General features: G+C 47.4%; 1 protein-coding gene across 2 annotated transcripts; it reads left to right on the forward strand.

Moving 5' to 3' along the window:
- Positions 1-1,263: 1,263 nt before the first annotated feature.
- On the forward strand, positions 1,264-21,566 carry LOC122389843 (SCO-spondin-like). Of its 2 annotated transcripts, none has more exons than XM_043382274.1 (22): positions 1,264-1,389; positions 1,610-1,642; positions 5,209-5,412; positions 5,691-5,855; positions 6,273-6,506; positions 6,803-6,913; positions 7,244-7,453; positions 7,876-8,091; positions 8,739-8,837; positions 9,209-9,412; positions 9,631-9,846; positions 10,170-10,277; positions 10,518-10,727; positions 11,044-11,259; positions 11,569-11,667; positions 11,821-12,024; positions 17,601-17,813; positions 18,301-18,408; positions 19,461-19,673; positions 19,913-20,128; positions 20,408-20,506; positions 20,919-21,566. In XM_043382274.1, exons 1-22 carry the CDS (start codon positions 1,290-1,292, stop codon positions 21,050-21,052), a joined length of 3,612 nt encoding a protein of 1,203 aa, XP_043238209.1. In that variant the 5' UTR covers positions 1,264-1,289; the 3' UTR covers positions 21,053-21,566. The 2 variants fall into 2 exon arrangements, with proteins under 2 accessions (XP_043238209.1, XP_043238210.1); XM_043382275.1 differs by having other exon boundaries at positions 1,268-1,389; positions 9,634-9,846.
- The last annotated feature ends 14 nt before the right edge of the window (positions 21,567-21,580 follow it).

Consider the following 21,580-nt stretch of genomic DNA (forward strand, 5'->3'; position numbering starts at 1 on the left):
TAGGATGACCTGGCCTTGACCTGACAAATTCGAAGGAAAAGTTCGGTACCCTCAGGGTATCTAAGGCATATATCTAGGAGTGCTTAAACCAAAAATGAGCCTGATCGGACATGTCAGTCGGCGGCCAGAGCCTAAATTGTAAACAAGCAAAAATGCCGATAATTGTTACTTTGACCTGACCTGTGACGTCATCGGTGACCTCAAGGTCGATGAAAATAGGTTTCACTCGACAGTTTTTCCAAGGCTATCAGACATCGCTTGAATCTTGACGATTGGCCCAGTATTTTTGGAGATAGGGGGGCCTCTGGTTAGCCACCCCCCCCCCCCCTCAGTCACTCGCATTATGGAAAATACCCCAGTCATGCGCGGGTTAATACGAGTTAATGACTTTTGGTTCAACAAACATTGGGTGTAGGAAAGGTCACAACTGAAAAGTAATACCTAACGACAGTACATTTGTTATATCAAAACGGATTAAATTATAAAGGTTTTGTTGGAAAAGGCCTAATGTTTAGGTAATCAGAGACTTCGAATAATTTTGCAAGGCCTTGACACATGGCGATACAGACATAACAAATTGCGTATTGATTAGCGGCGACACTCATCTCGAGTCAGACATGTGCTCTGCTCGGAAACTTGATCCTCAGTTCGATGATATTAAAAACAAAAAGAACGAACTATCAGTATTATATGATTTCGCTGAAACCGTAAAACGAATACAATCAGTACTTGGTCTTTAGGGTCTAGGATCATTGGTATCGCCTGGAAAGTCAATGAATGGCCATCACCCTCGTCCCTCGATATACTGCTCTTGCTGCCGATTTTCTCCACCAGCTACCGAGCGAAAATTCGATGATTATCTTATATTTCATGCAAACGGCAATGAGATGAAACACTTGCTCCAATGTTTTGATTCCAAGAAAACATTCGATTGTCGTTACCATGAGACGACTCAAAATAGCACCGATTTGCTGGCATTCTTCATTCATTGATAAACTGTTGAAGCTCATACGTAGCTCCTCTTTTCCTTAGCTATTGTATATTACAAAGTCCAAAAGCACCAAAATGTAATGTCAAAAAGGCTTTTCCACCACACCGATGCATTGCAATGACGTCATCACCAATTTGAATGACGTCTGCGGACTGTCCTGCTCTGGACTGACTCTGCGCCCACGCCTCCCGGACCGTCCGCTGCCCCCCCCCCCGCCGCCGCCGTCGGGGGGGGAGGGGGTATTTAGGGGTGCACCTCCAGCCGCCCACTGCAGTCCCGTGTCTCGCGGGCCTACACGATGGAGGGACGTCGGTGCGTCTCCCGGCCGATCTTCGGCCGGGCCCTGGTAGCCGCAGCCGGCCTGTTGATGGCCGCTGTCACCGCAGCTGGCTCGCCAGGTGAGGACAAGGGAAAAAATGCCACAATGAACAGTTCGGTTCAAATGATTTTGATTGTTACGTTATGTATGCTTGAATTCCGTAGTATGAAGCACGTATGAGTCACCGAAATGAATGTCAAGCGAAATGCGAATAGCTAATGCTAGCACAAGAATCTGTCGTCCGACGCCATGAAATCCATTCCGCACATATTCTAATATATTTTTGGTGTCTCTTTCAGCATACCAAACATCACTAAAGCCTACAGAAACTCGTAAGTAACTAGCAATCGCATGTAAACGGCGAAAGTGGTTAGTGCCTGTGAACTGTTTCAGCTTTTCTAAAGGTGCACCGTAGCTTAGCGTAACCCACGCCGGGGCACATGGTCGCGTTTTTGCATCAACGTCCACAACGTTGTAATGCCGCCCCCCCCCCCACCCCCATTTTTTTTTCGCGATAGCTCCGAACACGCTAGCGATAGAGAGCTGAACCTCGGCATACCTGACCTATGCTTCAAGCCGGATCTTTTGACACCAAGTCACCAACCGTATTTTTAGGTTAGGTCAGGTCAAGGACCTATTACGTCATAAGTGAACCTCTGCAGTCTGCACGGTCTTCAGATGTCGCAACTTCGCCACGCCCTCACTGCCAGAGGATCTTTCACAGGGAAATAAATTTTGCAGTATCTAGTATACATTACGAGTCTCACAACTTGTATAATATGCATTTTTCCTAAAGGTCATATAAGGTCAGGTCATTTTCGTGACCTCACCATTATAAGTCAATGGGGAAAAATGAAAACTGCTATTTTGGCGCCACGAACGATCTCTAACTATCCCAAGCACACAGAATCGTGCTTTTATGCACTCCTTGCAAGGTTTGATGCGTTACTTTTGAAATGTTGATCTTGCGTGACGTCATTTATGACGTCATTAGGGTCATATTAGTCTTTCGTCAATAACTTCCGAGCAAATTAAGCTAGCGAGTCGGGAAAGCCACCAATGGACTCAGGAAGCCCTGACAAATCGAATGATATGCAACATGACCCCTTTCGACCAATTTAGTGACCTGGGGCACTGACCTGACCAATACCATGACCCGAGGTCAATACCCTAAGTTGACCTCACCCAAATAAAACATATAGCATTCGATGCGCCTAAGTGAGGCGAACACGATGCTGCCAAAATGGCGGCTCTGCGGCCGTTTTTGCGAAGTTATTCACCAAAAAGGATCCGGACCTTAGGGCATTTGACCTGAACTCAGAGGTAACCGGTTGACCTAGGACCTTAAAATTGGGTATCAATATCTGTGTCTCGTAACGGCGCACACGCTCGTTTTTTTTCGCAACGCGCTAGCTCCACTAGGGGCGAAATGGCGAAGGTGGGGTCGTAACCGCCCCCCCCCCCTCCCCCCTTGGCCGGCGTGTATGTAGAAAACCAATAGGTCCGGCGAGGGCTAACATATTTATAAGTTTTTGACGAAAAACGGGAGGGGGAGGAGCCGGACGACGTGCCCTCCTTTGATGGCTGCCAGCTGGCGTCACATGGATTGTGAAATGCAAGAGAGACCGGTCAATTGATTTTGGTGGCTCAGACCAAAGCTTTATTGAAAAACATATCTCTGAAAGATCTAAAAACTCGACATCACAATGCACCGAAAGCACAGGAAAGAGAATTGTTAGGTATGCAAACTATACACTGTGCGCCGATGCACCATATGCAATATTGCAGCAATCCCATTTGTTTGGAGCTCACGTTTAAAAAATTATATGGTCAAGGATGAACGTCGGAATAACTGCACGCTGGGATTAGCATACTTGTAATGGATGCCTCTCAATGAATAATAGTGAATTCTAACAATATTTGTAATGTATGTAATAGTGATGAGCTGTGATTTGGTGGAACTATAAGCATGATATTTCATACAAAATTTACTATTCGAATATGCGTTTGGCTGATAATGCTAAAAATCTTCTTAGATATTCGCCCACATCAAATAACCTCTGATGAACATTCAGGTGAAATAGTTTGCCCCCTCATCAGGCGAGGATTTTTGGGCAATTTTATGTCATCAGCCGCAGAAGCTGATCTTTTATCACCCAGTGGTCCACCGATCACCAGTAGACCGCTATGTAGCTGGCGAGGAGCGTTCACCACGCAAACAGTGCGCCAGAATCCCAAACAGAGTCCGCCAGAGATGCGTCTGCATACTCTCACCCCCGCGCTGACTGTTTACGTGATCGGGTCAATCACCATTTGCAGACATCGCCCTTTGCCCATCTATATATTCAGAGTATCTAACGATCACAGAAAGGGCCTTATCGGCTGAGAAAAACCCCTTTAAGACATGTATAGTGTATACTTGCAAGAAGATCATCATCCTTTCAGTTTTTTTCACCAGTAAAAAGTGTGCTATATCTAGGTATATTATGCGCCTTCTCATATATACTTAGAGAAGCGCCACCACACCGCACACACACAAAATACACAGGCTTTTGGCCACGGTACATCGTCTGAAAATGTTTGTTGCAGCAAAAAAAGAACCCTTTTGAACTTATTTTAAAGTCAAATGATTAAAAAAAATCTGAATAGGGGAAGGTGGGGTAAGACGGCCCAGCGGGGCAAGACGGACCACCAGCCCTCCCGGCTGAACCGCTGCTGGTATCTACTGCTTTATGCACTCACTATGTTTGTTTTCCTTCGTAGCAATGGCCACCTTGAGCTCATGCTGCTAGGATGCATAGCCTTTGAGTTATTGAGAAAAATGTTGTTTTTCGTCAAACCGATCTAATATAAGAGGTCTACGGGTGATTCAATTACGGCGCCTTTCTTGCATGATAAGTTTCTATTTTGCACTTAACTGTGAAGAACAAAGTTATAAACTTAGTTATAGTCACACTTTAGGAAAGGCAAGGTTTTGCAATGTTGGGCTATTTGACATATACGTCATGATAATGACAGAATTTAGATTTGGGGCAAGACGGACCACTGTGGTCCATCTTACCCTGTGGTGGTCCATTGTACCCTGCATATGGAAAGTTCTTTTCCAAAACATTGACACAAGTTTAAGTAAGCTAATTTTTCAGGAAGGAGTCTTTGTTACATGTGAGCCATGCATGCAAGTGCTCAGTTAGCATGCATTCATGCCAAACGACAATCAACACACATGTTCCCAGCTTTTAGCTGCACTTCCATCACACATGAGTAAAGGATAAAGGCTCATTTTGTTATTTTACCATTCTGGTTACTTTTTCTTACAAGAGTAGAGAGCAGAAGTGTAACACACATGAACGGATAGCAGGCACTGCTGGGTGGTCCGTCTTACCCCACGTTTTTTCTTGTCTGAGTTTTTGGCATGTCCCTCTTTAAGAGCATCCACCACCTAGATGTCTTTAATTTGAAATTTAGTCTTTACACATATCAACAGAGGAAGGATTGAGCATTCCGAAGACTATAAATAATATGAATTACGAGAGCAGTGTAGCAAGATATGCGGCCTCAAACCTTAGCTGGTCCGTCTTACCCCACCTTCCCCTACCGACCGATGCTTTTTATATGTTAAATTAATGTTTTATCAGTTATATGATTAGTATGGACAAAAATTCCAAAGTTAGCAATTTGTTCCTACCATTCAAAGCGATATTGAATTTGAGAGACACGTTACTTCCGGCATTGCTGAAGAGCAAAAGACCGAACTGAAAATTTGACCTTCAATTATCTACACATATCATGCATCACCCAGGACGGATGGGACTATAACCACACTAAAATTTCGCCCTATCCCTTTTGGGTCCAGCATACATTCCCTCTCCTTTTCGAGTGCCTTTCACTACTGTTCCAGTGCCATGTCGTCACGGGCTGGCGTTCATCGACCAGTGCCAGAACCGGTGCACGTGCACAGTGGGCGGCCAGTACCAGTGCACCGAGAAGGGCTGTCTGAACGGTACTCCCGGCGAGCCGATGGCCTGCGAGGTCGACGGAGAGATCCGAGTCACCGCCGGCTGGCGACTGTTCTGCAAGCGCGGCATCGTCCGCGCTGAGTCCAGTGAGTCGTTCGGTCGGGAAACGAAGGTTTGAAATTTGAATCATTCGGGCTGGATCAGAGATTTGTGAAGAGGTTGGAGCTTCAATGTATGAAATTGCAAAACCTGGAACTGCTTTTTTCCGAAAGCTTATAATAAAGTCTACATTCACTTGCATCAAATTCATTTACAATGAAGTTAGTGAGGCATGGGTTCAGGGTCAGCTAGATGTTCTTTAGATATATTACCATGTAGTGTCGATCTCCAGTGCATTGACCGTCTGACGTTCTCAATGTCTTAGCGGACTTGAATTCCCAATGCACGCCGGGGACTTCCTGGCAAGAAGCCTGCAACACCTGTACCTGCGTAGCCACCGGCCAAATAACGTGCACCAACGAAGACTGCCAGAGCGGAGACCAGGGTCCGTTCCACTGCCAGGGCAAGACCGACTGTCAGCACGGAAAACGTAAGAAATGGAGAGAGAGAGAGAGAGAGAGAGAGAGAGAGAGAGAGAGAGAGAGAGAGAGAGAGAGAGAGAGAGAGAGAGAGAGAGAGAGAGAGAGAGAGAGAGAGAGAGAGAGAGAGAGAGAGAGAGAGAGAGAGAGAGAGAGAGAGAGAGAGAGAGAGAGATCGGCAGATCTCTGGGAGCACTCAGCACATGCGAAGGTGACGTGAGCGCCCACATAAACGGCGCCTTTTTGGTCGCTTTTAAGACCTTGAGCCAGATGCGTGTTACTCGAAGACCAACCTCAAAGGTAGCGAACATCTGCGGCGTTTCTTTTTATAGACACTGTGTTTAAGATCTGTCACGGTCTACAACTGAATGTGGGTCGGAGAACCATCTCAGAAGACCCTAAGTGACCTCGTCACCCATATTCGTTAGCGATCCTGGGCGGCGGCGGTGGCGACGTTCCCGACATCCCTGTCAAGCGCTACTGCGACGGCCCGTGCCCGGCCGACTGTGGGGAGGAGCTAGACGCGGCCGCTCAGTGCGTGCGCTGCCGCTGCCTCCCGGACCTCGAGTTCGGGGACGTGGTGGTAGCCGTGGACGAACCGTGCCCCAGCGGCCTTCAGCAGGGACCCACGCTGTTCGCCACGAAAATCTGCCGCGGACAAGGTGTGTACACAAATTTGAAAATCAGAAATACAAAGAGGCCATATGTAGAGTAAGCGTCGCATTTACACGGTCATGAATCTTTTCCCTTCAACTTGCTTGTTTGTCGCCCGGATGTTCCGTAATATGCTGCTTTCCTCGCGTCTGTATAATCATCCGCCAACGTTGTGATATTCCATTCACTTGGCGATGACCATCCAAACAAAATGGACTCCTGAGCCAAAAATAACCCTACAAACATTGATATTCGACTCAGCTAACTACATCCTACCGCAACACAAATGCGACCTTATTTGCAGGCTGCACACCCGGCTCGGGTCCTTGGAACGCCCTCGGAGGCGGTTGCAGTCTGTGCATCTGCACACAGGACGGCGAGCCGGCCTGCACGCCGTGCCAGCGAGATCCAACACGTGAGTAATCCAGTCGTGGAACATAACTAATATTACCATAGGCCGTAGAGCACAAATAGATGGTTCGGTTCGCTTGAACAAACTGATGAAAAGAATGAGCATTTACTAATGAATACAAGCAGTGTTACAAATGGTTACGCATGCAATATGCATACCTATGATTGGCTATTCATCGGCTGGCAAAGTATGCAGCCATTATCTCTATAATAAGCTGCCACAGTCCGGTAATCGCATCTATCTAACATCCTTCAACAGTGTCTTATGAAATGCAACTCAAATATGACGAAGTCTGCGAAGCGATTTTTGACGATGGCGATGAATGTTTTGCAGCACTTACACTGACATGCGACGGTGGTCTGCCGGAATGTCCTCAAGATTGTGGCACCAAGTACAACAAAATCAAGGATTGCTTCGACTGTCCATGTGGCGTAGGGGAGCCGGGAGACACGCATGTCGCGTTCGAGGAGCCCTGTCCTCCCGGTACCGACTTCAGGGAGTCGGGCGCCTTCTTCAAGGCCTGTGGACCTATCGATACACTGCGTGAGTCTCTCATACTGATATGCTTGTATATGATTGTTGTATATGTACCTACTGCTTCCAGAATACCTTGATAACTTTCGTGCTTTCAATGACCGAGAACATCTTTTGAATGTTCATTTTCATGTTTATGATAGCCTTGTAGTTTGTTGCTTCCTTTCAAGAATTGCGATGAACATATTTAATGCTGGTGTAATGATACGCTGGAAACAGTTATGTAACAGGGCATTGCGGATGGTAGATACTGGAACCACATCTCTTTTAGGATTATATGTGTATCGCAATAAATTGGCGATTGTTCAACTGGCAAGCGTCGACCGGTTTATCAGACAATAGCCCCGGGAAAACCACGCATCTCTGATCTCAGAGATGGTGGGCATTGTTGCTGCAAATAATCTTGCCATGTTTGTTTGTAAATGTTGCAGCGAAGGGCGACACGAAGATCTGCGACAGCCTCGAGTGTCCGGCCGACTGCGGCACGGTGCGCGTCTCCACCCAGGAGAACTGCGCCTACTGCCAGTGCGGCCCCGAGCTGGCCCCGGGGGACACGGCGGTGCCTATTTACCAGCAGTGTCCCCCGGACACGCTGCCCGGTCCCACCCAGCTGACCACCAAGGTCTGCCGGGCCCCCACCAGGGAAGGTGAGCCGCTCCCGAAAACCGGTCCGTCATATTTTCACCCGCAAAATATCCGATGGAAAGCACTCCTGCTTGTGATCGGGATTCATCTGCTAGTTTGTGGTTAAGTCTCATGGATGTGATCGTATCTAAATCCCTCTGTCTTTTACGCTAATATTCTGCCAATTCCTCTACAGATATAATATGTACGGATGAATTGAACAATGGAAGTTTTCAACCAGCTTCGTTAAATCTTTGTAAGATTAATCGTGTTGACGTTGGACACATCCAGTTAGTAGTTGGCATCAGACGGAATTGAGTCGCCAATGTCGATGCTCATTTTCTGAGTCATGAAGACGGGATGCGAGCATTGCGGCTGAGCGTTGTTACTTGTTTCCTCCTTGACATCTTGTTACGCTGCTGAAACAAATCGTCTCTTGGAAAATTGGATCATCGCCGAGTACCGTTTTCCCGACGAATGCCAACTCGTACTGAGGAACCTCGGGAGTCGAACCCGGCTCCTAAAACAACCTAAAACACCTAGCTGGCATTTCGAGCCTCCAACGCGCTACCAATGTATATAAGCCAGTCTTCCCCTCGGGTGATATCTTTCTGCCGTTGGAATCAAAGGTGTTACATTGGAATCATTTGTCTCTTTCACGCTTTTTCAGAATGTGTACCAAACACCACATATAACATCAAGTGCGACATTTGCATCTGCCAAGATAATGGTGTCCCCACGTGCACTTTGCGGGACTGCACCCTTCCAGGTGAGTATCGAATGTCTCGCTGTACAATTTGTGTCACTATGAAGCAAACTAATGCTCATTAGCATAGGTATAGCCCGATCTTCATTTTCACAGTTCTCACAGCGAAACATATGCCTTATACCAGAATGTTATTTGTCTTACTAAGCACACGTTCCTCTCTCAAAAATTTCCTATATTAATCATAAATATCAGCTTATATCAATTATCAAGCGTTCCTACCAATAGATGTCAGCAGTTACTTTCGCAACATGATTTTTCTTCGCACAAAAAACTCCCTGCCGAAAGCTTGAACTTCGATAGCTCTTGATCAGAGTGCTAAAGATGATAAAGAGTGCATGTCAAAACAGCAAAAGCCTAATTTTCTTTTGCAGAGTACGGCGACGTGCAGGTGTGTGACAGCCAGCTGCGGGGCTGTCCGGCCGACTGCGGCACGGCCGGCTCCGACAGCTACTGCCAGTACTGCCAGTGCGGGCCGCGCCTAGAGGAGGGCGACATCACTGTGGCCATTGACGAGCCGTGTCCGCCCGGCTTCACCACCAAGGAGCACCAGTTCGCCACCAAAACCTGCTCACCAGGTGCGAGTAAATGTGTTAATATCGTTGATGCACCGCTTGCCAAGCCTCTGATATACTACGACAATACTGTAATAATGCTTTATACCTGACCATCCAAATGCGCTATCATCCAAAAAACATTCGCATTGTCGCGATAACTCCTCAATTTAGCGGTCCAAATGGGAGTGTATTGTTTCCGATTCTCATCTCTCCGGCTGTCGGTGTGCTTGCTTGTTTAGCTGTTCCGGGCGGTGGCCGCGAGGGCCGCCAGTACTGTTCTGGTCCGTGTCCGGCCGACTGTGGCGAGGTGTTGGACGCCGCCTCCGGCTGCTACCGCTGCCAGTGCGGGCCGCAGCTGCAGTTCGGTGACGTCCAGGTGGCCATCGACGCCCCCTGTCCGCCCGGACTGGCCGAGGGACCGAGCCAGTTCGCCACCAAAGTCTGCCTCGGACAGGGTGAGCGACGAGTGACGCTACGAAACCGCGACAAACTCCATTCCAAAACCAGCCATGACTTCTTCAATCACCAATGCTTGGATCTCAAGAGAATAAGGATGCATTTTTAATTGAATTAACTTGTCCTCTCTTGCCAAGCGTGTTCCTTCTCATCTTTTCATCCGTCGGCATTTGTGTCTTGTTTCATATGGATAAAAGTTGGAGCGACGTCTTGCATCTCGCGTGCGCTTCCTAAATAGTAAATATGCCAGGCCAGTGTTCCGTTTAATGCTAGTCACAATCCCGTCTAACTTCCCGGGCTTCACCCTCGCTGTTTTTCACAGGCTGCCAGCCGGGCTCGGAGTGGAGTGTGCAGCACGACGGCTGTAGCCGGTGTGTGTGCACAAACGATGGAGAGCCGGCTTGCACGCCGTGCAAACGAGAGCCTTCTGGTGAGCGACTGAATTTCGTGCCAACAGTATGTTGATACGAAGCTTATATCGCTCAAATTTGATGAGCATATAAGCTGATGAAATTATAAACACCGCTTGCTTGCAAGTCAATTTCATTTCAAATTGACGCACTTGCGCAATACGCACAGTCGCACGCTCAGCCATAGACCTCTGTACACCGCATACAGAGGTCATACGGTGTACAGAGGTCTATGGCTCAGCGTATTCTTTTCTTTTTAGCGTCCACACTGACATGTGACGGAGGACTGCCGGAGTGCCCTCAAGACTGCGGAAGGACTTACAACGCCGGCAGGGACTGCTTCGAGTGCAAATGCGGCGTGGGGGAGCCGGGAGACACCCACGTTGGGTTCGAGGAGCCCTGCCCTCCCGGTACCGACTTCAGGGAGTCGGGTGCCTTCTTCAAGGCCTGTGGACCCATCGATACACTGCGTGAGTGTACAGTGTATGCTCCATTTCCTCCATTATTGCATACATTGGTTTCTTAGGTGCAAGCGATGTTTCCTCTCAGGCCACCGTTGCGGTGTTTTCTCTCCCAACCTGCATTTATTACGTCTCCCTTTCTGACCGTTTCACACTCACGTTATGTTTCGTTTTTTCCTTGTGACTTTATTATATTCTTATTAATTCTATCTTTGGAAAAATAGCCAAAGAGTTACCTATATACAAAATGTTGGGGAGTTTCCATTCCACTAGCCGATGTCATCATTTCTTCCCTTCTGTCACTCACCTCTGCCCCGCCCCGCAGCGAAGGGCGACGTGAAGGTGTGCGGCGGCAAGCCGTGTCCGGCCGACTGCGGTACGGTCCGCTTCTCCTCCCGCGAGAACTGCGTCTATTGCCAGTGCGGCCTGGAACTGGCGCCCGGCGAGGAGGAGGTACCGGTAGATGAACCCTGTCAGCCGGGACTGGTCGAGGGACCCCGTCACCTGGCCACCAAGGTGTGCAGAGCGCCCAACAGAGAAGGTGAGCAACTTCTGCACGGACGCCTGACTGCTGATAATGGAAGCAACGGAAGGTTAAACTGAAGAGCAAAGTACGGCTCGTTCGGGAGAAAAAAGATCAAGTTCATGTCACTTCTCGCAAAGGCCGACACATCATTTTACTAGTAGCATGTCATGACATACTTCGAGTAAACGGCTGATGAGAACATAGTGAGAGAGAACGTTTCCTAAGGATTACGGGCTTACTTCTGGCACGATTAAACCTTTTTCGTGATTAGGAGCGAAGTTACTCACTTCAATAACTCGCCTAAGTCTACATCCTTAATTTCAGAATGCGTTCCCTACGACACCTACAATATTGGATGCGACATCTGCTTATGCCAAGAGGATGGTGTGCCGGCCTGTACGCAGCGGAACTGCAGTCTGCCACGTGAGTAATTTCGCCACTCATTTACGATAGGGTAAAGATAAGTCAGTTTTGTTTGATAATGTAAAATACATATACGATATTTGAGCTTTCGAGTACCACAGTTTGCTCTGATCAACTTGACCTGACCGCTGACTGCTGCGATTTCTTCTGCAGAGTACGGCGACGTGCAGGTGTGTGACAGCCAGCTGCGGGGCTGTCCGGCCGACTGCGGCACGGCCGGCTCCGACAGCTACTGCCAGTACTGCCAGTGCGGGCCGCGCCTAGAGGAGGGCGACATCACTGTGGCCATTGACGAGCCGTGCCCGCCCGGCTTCACCACCAAGGAGCACCAGTTCGCCACCAAAACCTGCTCACCAGGTACTGACCTCTCCGCCCTCTCCTGACGCTTGGTAGTTTAGTTTCCAACTTAGAGGGAGGGTTAGTCTGCTGTCTACCTCACGTTCAGGTTTGATCTTTGATGGCTTCAGCCGGTGCTAAAGTTGCACTGTACGTTAGTTCACGTGCTTACATGCATTAACCCGCGCGGGGCTGGGGGTAAATTTTACCCCCCTCGCGAATTTTTGCGATATCTTAAAAACAGCGGCGCGCAGCGCCGCCAAACTTTCAGTACCTTTTTTTACATCAATTTGACACGTTCCCTGAAAATTTGAGCGAAATCCGTCGGAAAAATTTTGAGAAATTGACGTTTTAGTGACGTCATGTTCGCCATTTTCGCCTCAAAAACGGCAAAAGTTCAAACGCCGCTAACATCTTCATTTTTAAAGGAATCAAGACGTAACAAAAAAGGTTATACGTAATTGTACTTTGTCTATCAAATGGTTATCTCGGTTTTTTGAAAATTTTGGATTTGGGCCTAAATTTGTCAAAAAACTGGCTCTTTTGGGAAAATGATTATAAAATCCAAAACTTTGAGTCTATCGAAAAAACCGGAATATATGTCAGAGAAGTGGTCTATGTGCACCTACATACCAAATTTTAGAAGAATCGGTTCAAAAATGTGGGAGTTATTCAAAATTTTATGACGTCACGACACACAAATTTTTTTGAAAAATGACTTTTTTGGAAGTTCTAGACCTCGTACGGAAACAAAAATAGCACCATTCGATTCGCCGTGAAAAACTGCATCAGATAGACACCTTTTTAGGCCTTAACAACCAACTTCAAAATTTGACCTCACTTGACCCGACCTTGACCTGACCTCGACCTGAAATTCATCCAGAGGTGGTCCATATCACTTATTGAGTGTGCCTATTGAATTCTATGAGTAAAATGACCCATAAAACATGTGTCGCACATGCCCTTTTCTATATTTTTTTTTTTGGTGACCTGACCTGACCTGATCTGACCTTGACCTTGACCTCTGAATGATATTGTATGCAACGAATATTGTCTTGGTAGCCTAAGAACACGTTTTGGGTGATCAGTCTCAGTCCATGACTCCATTCTTCGGCAACTACGGTGCAAGGCCGATACTGTAGAAACTTGCAATTTGTACCCTTGACCTGACCTTGACCTTGACCTCAAACTTTAAATTAAGTACATGTTTTAGTTGTTCGTGATGAGAGCTTTCGATTGGCGTTTGAATTTTCCAAATCGGACCATTAGTTCGGGAGATAACAGGGGGGTAAAATTTACCCCCCCCCCCCAGCCCCACGCGTTCGGCTGGAGACCCCAGCCCCGCGCGGGCTAAAGGTAGTGTGCCACCTTTGAAAGATTTCCCATTTTATTTTTCCTAGGATAAGAAGCTTCTGTTTTTACCTAATATCGCAAAAAAAAATCATAAATGGGCCTGGAATAGTGCCTTTTTCGCCTAAAAGTTTATCGGTTTTTCGATATGTATAACAACTGTAGTGGGCTGACCTGCAAACAGGCGTCGGCAACAATCGCGAATGCGGCGCACATATGACAATAAGCAAAGGTCATTATAGAGTTACGACGTACGGGAATGAATTATCAGCTGTCTAATCGTAGACAACACAATGTCGAGCCTTAAACTGTAAGCCTGTATTGGTATTGTTTCTTTTATTTGGCTGTCGAACATTATTTATGGTTTGAAATATGATTTTATGTAAAATAATTGATATGAAAAAGCCGTCTCTTAACCCTCGCCCGCACATGGGGGGGGGGTTGCCACCCCCCCCCCAGGCAGTCTTTCTGCTCTGCACTCAACATTTTTAGAGCTAGAAGGCTGATTTTTCGTATAGCTGCTCGTCTATCCTTTCTTGATGTCCACTGAAAATTTCAAGTTTCTGTGATTTTTGGTTTCGGAGATATGACCTTGTTTTTCAGGTCATGTCATGACCCAAATGGCCAATTCTCAACATCTTGCGTTTGCCGTGGGCCTTGTGAGCTTTTGACACCCTGATTTCGGCCTTTTTTGCCAGTCTTACCTCCCACCTATCATGGAACATGTTGTTCGACGATGTACAGGGGTCAAGGTCAGGGTCAAGGTCAACCTAGGTCATCTAAGATAATTGCGTTTTAGGCAGGCTGAATTTACTTTTTGTGAAGTTTTTTGACTGCATTTTTGGTAAAAGCTTCTCAGATCATGATTTCATGTGATATGGACCCAAAAAAAATCGGTGCACACATCAGTATACACACAGACACACACAGACATACAAACACATATAATTGACCTTGACCTAACTTGACCTGAAATGACCTCAGCAGCAAAATTCTGGTCGGATACAGTGACAAAGAGGTTCTAGCTGGCTTGGCACCAGAAAACAGCATCGTCATCGGTATTTGATAAGCAGCGCACTTGATATCCAACGGTGACCCAAAACAGCAACATTTTTTAGTTTGACCTGACCTGGAAGGTCAATGACTGACCTGAGAAGGTAAAACTGGGTATCATTGGATTCGTCTCTTCCCAAAGAATCTTTTTGGTCTTTACTGCTAAGCTCTATCTCCAACAGGAACGAAATGGCGCGGGGGGGTGGCAACCACCCCCCCCCCCCCATGTGCGTTCTAGGATGGGAAAATGGCATGTGCGGGCGAGGGTTAACCCGCGCGGGGCTGGGGGGGGGTAAATTTTACCCCCCCCTCGCGAATTTTTGCGATATCTCAAAAACGTTGGCGCGCAGCGCCGCCAAACTTTCAGTACCTTTTCTTACATCAATTTGACACCTTCCCTGAAAATTTGAGCGAAATCCGTCGGAAAATTTTTTGAGAAATTGACGTTTTAGTGACGTCATGTTCGCCATTTTCGCCTCAAAAACGGCAAAAGTTCAAACGCCGCTAACATCTTCATTTTTAAAGGAATCAAGACGTAACAAAAAAGGTTATACGTAATTTTACTTTGTCTATTAAATGGTTATCTCGGTTTTTTGAAAATTTTGGATTTTGGCCTAAATTTTTTCAAAAAACTGATTTTTTTGGGAAAATCATTATAAAATCCAAAATTTTGAGTCTATCGAAAAAACCGGAATATATGTCAGAGAAGTGGTCTATGTGCACCTACACCCCAAATTTTAGAAGAATCGGTTAAAAAATGTAGGAGTTATTCAAAATTTTATGACGTCACGACACACAAATTTTTTGAAAAATGACTTTTTTGGAAGTTCTAGACCTCGTACGGAAACAAAAATAGCACCATTCGATTCGCCGTGAAAAACTGCATCAGATAGACACCTTTTTAGGCCTTAACAACCAACTTCAAAATTTGACCTCACTTGACCTGACCTTGACCTGACCTCGACCTGAAATTCATCCAGAGGTGGTCCATATCACTTATTGAGTGTGCCTATTGAATTCTATGAGTAAAATGACCCATAAAATATGTGTCACACATGCCCTTTTCTATATTTTGTTTTTTGGTGACCTGACCTGACCTGACCTGACCTTGACCTTGACCTCTGAATGATATTGTATGCGACTAATATTGTCTTGGTAGCCTAAGAACACGTTTTGGGCGATCAGTCTCAGTCCATGACTCCATTCTTCGGCAACTACGGTGCAAGGCCGATACTGTAGAAACTTGCAATTTGTACCCTTGACCTGACCTTGACCTTGACCTCAAACTTTAAATTAAGTACATGTTTTTAGTAGTTCGTGATGAGAGCTTTCGATTGGCGTTTGAATTTTCCAAATCGGACCATTAGTTCGGGAGATAACAGGGGGGGGGGGGGGTAAAATTTACCCCCCCCCCCCAGCCCCGCGCGTTCGGCTGGAGACCCCAGCCCCGCGCGGGTTAAGTTATGGCCCCATTTCACCACACGCAAGTGGCAGAAATGACAATGATCAGCTGACGCATTTTTCTTGCCCGAAGTCAGAGCGCGCGGTCCGACGCACCACCACCGCACCACAAAGTATGAGCAGAAGCCGCGCCCAAAGCCAGGGTCCCGGTAACGTGAGGTAGCCGAGTCGGGGCAGCGTGCGCTGACCCAAGCCGGGGCCGCAGCTTTGGGCGCGGTCTACCGCATCCCCGCGGGCCGCCCCGGGCTATCACATGACACCGGGAGGACGCGCGGCCCGGCTTGGGTCAGCGCACGCTGCCCCGACTCGGCTACCTCACGTTACCGGGGCCCTGGCTTTGGGCGCGGTCTACCGCACCACCTAACAGGCGTGTTCGAAACCGCAGGAGATGATGATGAACGGGTTTATCGAAACTTGATTGGATGAGCATATCGGTAATAGCGATTTCAGTGTGTGCATTTATTGTTCATAGTGGTGTGAAATGTGCTTGGGGTACGACCGACAACCCGTCGGGGCGAATTTCGCACTGGGGTACTCAAAATTTGAAGAATTTAAGACGTTTCCATGAGTTTTGAAGGTATGGATAAGTTCTAAAAATCCGGTTCTCCTTATCTGGGCCATTAACTCCATACGGTCCAGGAAAGCTGGCACACTACCTTTAACCCTCGCCGGCCGAGGGGGGGGGGGGGCGGGTGCCGCCCCCCCCATAGGGTTTTTTCGCGATAGCTCCGAACACGCTTGCGCTAGAGAGCTGAAACTTGGCATACCTGACCTTTGATCCTAGCCGCATCTTTTGACACCAACCGCATTTTTGGGTCAGGTCAGGTCACTGACCTATGACGTCATAAGTGAACCTCTGCACGGTCTTCAGATGTCGCAACTTCGCAACGCCCTCACTGCCAGAGGAGATGTCACAGGGAAATGAAACTTGCAGGATCTAGTATCCATTATGAGTCTCACAACTTGTATATCTTGGATTTTTCCTAAAGGTCATATGAGGTCAGGTCATTTTCGTGACCTCACCATTATAAATCAATGGGGAAAAATGAAAACTGCTATTCTGGCGCCGGGAACGATCTCCAACTATCTCAAGCCCACAGAATCGTGATTTGATGCACTCCTTGCAAGGTTAGATGCGTATATTTTGCAATGTTGACCTTGCGTGACGTCATGTATGACGTCATCAAGGTCATATTCGTTTTTCGTCAATAACTCTTGATCAAATTGAGCTAGCGAGTCGGGAAAGCCACCAATGGACTCAGGAAGACCTGCCGGATCGAATGATATGCGACATGACCTCTTTCGACCAGCTTCGTGACCTGGGGGTGCTGACCTGACCTTGACCTGAGGTCAACACTCTAAGTTGACCTGACCCGAACAAAAAGTATATCATTCGACGCGCCTGAGCGAGACGAACACGATGCTGCCAAAATCGCGGCTCTGCGGCCATTTTTCGCGAAGTTATTCGCCAAAAACTGAACCGTACCTTGGGGCACTTGACCTGACCTCAGAGGTCACCGGTTGACCTAGGACCTTAAAATCGGGTACCAATCTCTGCGTCTCGTAACGGCGCACACGCTCGTTTTTTCCGCGACGCGCTAGCTCCACCAGAGGCGAAACGGCGAGGGGGGGTCGTACCCGCCCCCCCCCCCCCTCGGCCGGCGCGTATGTAGAAAACCAATAGGTCCGGCGAGGGTTAAGCCTTATTCAGTGATGTTTCCTGCACTCCCCAGTTCCGGACGGTGGCCGCGAGGGCCGCCAGTACTGTTCTGGTCCGTGTCCAGCCGACTGCGGCGAGGTGTTGGACGCCGCCTCCGGCTGCTACCGCTGCCAGTGCGGGCCGCAGCTGCAGTTCGGTGACGTCCAGGTGGCCATCGACGCCCCCTGTCCGCCCGGACTGGCCGAGGGACCGAGCCAGTTCGCCACCAAAGTCTGCCTCGGACAGGGTGAGCGGGGGCGGCTGGGCACAGCGACATACTCAGGGTGTATGTACATGCATGTCATGTGATTAGTTACGACTTTTTCTACTGATGGATGCTTAAGTCTCACCAATTATACGTTTTGAAACTCATTCAAAAACAAGTACATCCAATATTGGGCGTGGGGTTGGGTTGGGGTGCCTTTCAAGGCGAAGTTTTCGGTGTATTGCTAGGGGAAATTGAGTGTTTTTTTTTCACGATTTGCTAGCGACGGCCACGTACTTTTTAGGGAAACGCTTTGAAAATGTATCTTCATTTTCCCTTTCTCTTTCTCTGTTTATTCACCTCCGTGTTTACAGTTCCATGCATCCAATTACAATCATTCATGCACATTGCTTGCTTTGGCTGTTGCGCTGTCATCAAAACATCATCATCTACTGTGTTTTTGTCCTGTCTGCCGTCACCTTCACTCGTCACTCTGTGTTCACTGTTTCTGCACCATTTCTGTCGCCAGGCTGCCAACCGGGCTCGGAGTGGAGTGTGCACCACGACGGCTGTAGCCGGTGTGTGTGCACGGACAGTGGAGAGCCGGCTTGCACGCCGTGCAAACGGGAACCTTCCAGTGAGTGGCCAGATATATGTACAGCGGCAGTTTCTTGTGATGCTTGTTTGTTGCCAGTACTCCGAATTATGGAGCAGACGATATCAGGAATTTGTAGCGTAACGAGGTCCTAGCTCTGTATCTATGTCTACACCTCAAAATGAAACACATAATGTTATTAACTTAGCAATGTCGCAAGACCATTTACATGCCGGCATAACAATGATTAGTTTTTTTCGTTAGGCGGCACGGGCGGACATCGATAGCAGCGCCTCTATCGGTCACTAGGGAAAGCTGGGCTGTAGACGACGAAATACCGGCTGAGTTGTCACAAGTTAAATAGGTTTATAGACATCCGTCTTGTGAAAAAGTTGAACTTTTGCCTTCAATATTTCTACAGGCAATTTTAGAAGTGCCCTCACATAGATTACAAAACCGTTTAAATTATTTTATTCACTTCAAGCCTTCCCTATTGCTCTTGATGATGCGGGAACTATTTCTAATTAGTGTTTCTAGCTTAGTAAAAGAACATATTGTGCAAAAGATGAAAAAAAGCATAAATGGAAGATTTTAAATGCAATTTTCTGTAACAAATAATGGTAAATTCTCTACACATCAAGGAAAAGGTGCATGCTAACTGATAATTTAAAGTTCTTGGGGCCAGTTGGTTTCTTCTTTTCTTACGTCGCCCCAATGGCCGCGAATACACTTGTGATAACGCCTATCGTGTCCAATGAATGCCTTCACGATTATATGATGTTTCAACTCTATCCTTTTTTTGTTCATTTTGTTGACAAGACTCGACAAATATTGTTGCATCCTATCACAGCCGCCAAAGGAACTTGCAATACCGGAGTGATATTTGGGACCATTACTTTATAATAGCATGTCTTTTACTTTCACACCCGGCAATCTTCTTATCAAATTAATAATTATGCTTCGTAAATCGTAGGGTGACAGGAAGCCTTGCTTTTACAAACAGAACAATCACAAAATGAATACGTTTGCTTATTCAAATGCATCTATCTTGTTAACCTTGCAATAACATCACCCCTTCCCCTATCAACTTGCAGCATTTACGCCAACCTGTGACGGATCAGGCCAGATCGGGTGTCCCCAAGACTGCGGAAAGACTTACAACGCCGGCAGGGACTGCTTCGAGTGCAAGTGCGGCGTGGGGGAGCCGGGAGACACGCATGTCGCGTTCGAGGAGCCCTGTCCTCCCGGTACCGACTTCAGGGAGTCGGGCGCCTTCTTCAAGGCCTGTGGACCCATCGATACACTGCGTGAGTCAATGCAATATCGTTTTTATTGCTTGGTCTAAAACGACGGGTGTCATCTCCTTCCCTTCTCCTAGCTTTTGAATCAACCAGCATAATGTTCATTGTTCAGCCGTGCTGTCCCACAATGTTTCCACGAATAAGACAGAAAGTAGCCCATCGTGCCGCTGTTTTGAAACATTATACATATTCTTTATGCAATAAGCTTCACTTCGATGACGACACGCTTTGGTTTCTCCATGCAGCGAAGGGCGACACGAAGATCTGCGACAGCCTCGAGTGTCCGGCCGACTGCGGCACGGTGCGCGTCTCCACCCAGGAGAACTGCGCCTACTGCCAGTGCGGCCCCGAGCTGGCTCCGGGGGACACGGCGGTGCCTATTTACCAGCAGTGTCCCCCGGACACGCTGCCCGGTCCCACCCAGCTGACCACCAAGGTCTGCCGGGCCCCCACCAGGGAAGGTGAGCTCGTGAAACAACAGATTGATGTCGAGCATTCAATGTAGTGCACGTTTTGTGCCCAAACGTTGCATGCCTCCACGGGTGCGCATTGACTTACTGCCTATGTCCTGTGCGTTTTGCGTAACAAAAATAAGAAAATTAAATTTGAAATAATATATTCATGCCTCTACCATAACACGTCAGAGAATAAATGCACTGATAGTTTTTAATCGGAGCATATTGTTATTTGTATCAAAGAATGATAGAATATCACTGGTTTTATGTTCCTTGCCGTTTCAGAGTGCATCCCCGGATCAGAGTATAACGTGGGCTGCGATCTATGTCTATGCCAGGAGGACGGTATCCCGGCCTGTACCATGCGAGAGTGCAGCCAGTCAGGTGAGAACAATATGAACCGTACAAGGATTACTGATTACTATACTTACTGAATTCTGTTCATGCATAAATAATTTGTCTATGTAGGGACTGGTAGTAGGTACTCAGTCAAGTCCTATTGCGCATTGGCCTATAGACCGACAATCATTTTGCTTTCGTGATTTAATTATGAGTTATCCGTGAATAATGGTAAAGGTGTAAAGTGCAATTCCACTCACGACATATGCCTAATGCGTGAGTCGGGCATACCCTTGAATCGCAAGTGAGCAGCGTAGGTGCAGCGTTTGTCTTGCCCTACCGGAATTCGAGTCTTGCCCTCCAGGAATTCGAATAAAGTGTCAGCCGTCAGGTAATCAGTAACTCACAATTGCCTACCATTGTCACCACTAATGCCTTCTCACTGCATCCTTTTCAGGGTCGCCTGAGGACGGTGATTCCTCACAGGGAGGCGATAATTCGTCCTCCGAGGAAGATGAGGACGGTGAGGGACAAGGCTACGGCAAGGATGAGTCCTCAAGCGATGAGAACAGTTCCGAGGAGCGCTATTAGTCCGCGGACGGCAAATCAGCAACGGTTTCAGCACTGAAGGTTGAAGATTTAAATACTTTCTCGGCCGATGAATGCCATTTTGAGCGTTAGAACGTTGTGACACTGTCAGAAAAGCTGGTGTGACATATCGGGTTTGTCGATGTGATCTGTCAGGTCAACTGATTTTACCTGTCATGTCACCTGGTTTGACCTGTCATGTCAGCTGGTTTGGCCTTACGAGTCATACGGCGAGCCTTTCATGTCTAGCTTACTCCCCATCTACTCGGCTCAGCACTACTGCCTCAGCGCTCTGTTGTGCATCTTCAAACCTGAATATCCTTGTGTTGCATAAATCAACATGAACCATCCGTAACATTTTGTAATCGTCGTGTAATGTGACGATCACAATGTGATATGATGAATGAGGCCATTACCTAGCCATTAAATTGCGCTATGAAGTCACAACGCACGCTTTGTTGCTTGCCTCAATTTTGTCAGTGCAATCTGTTTCTCAATAAACAAAGCTGGATCAGCACATCGAAGCGTTAT

Source organism: Amphibalanus amphitrite, unplaced genomic scaffold (assembly GCF_019059575.1).
Source record: "Amphibalanus amphitrite isolate SeventyFive unplaced genomic scaffold, NRLGWU_Aamphi_draft 000374F_arrow, whole genome shotgun sequence".
In the NCBI taxonomy this organism is placed as follows: Eukaryota; Metazoa; Arthropoda; class Thecostraca; order Balanomorpha; family Balanidae; genus Amphibalanus; species Amphibalanus amphitrite.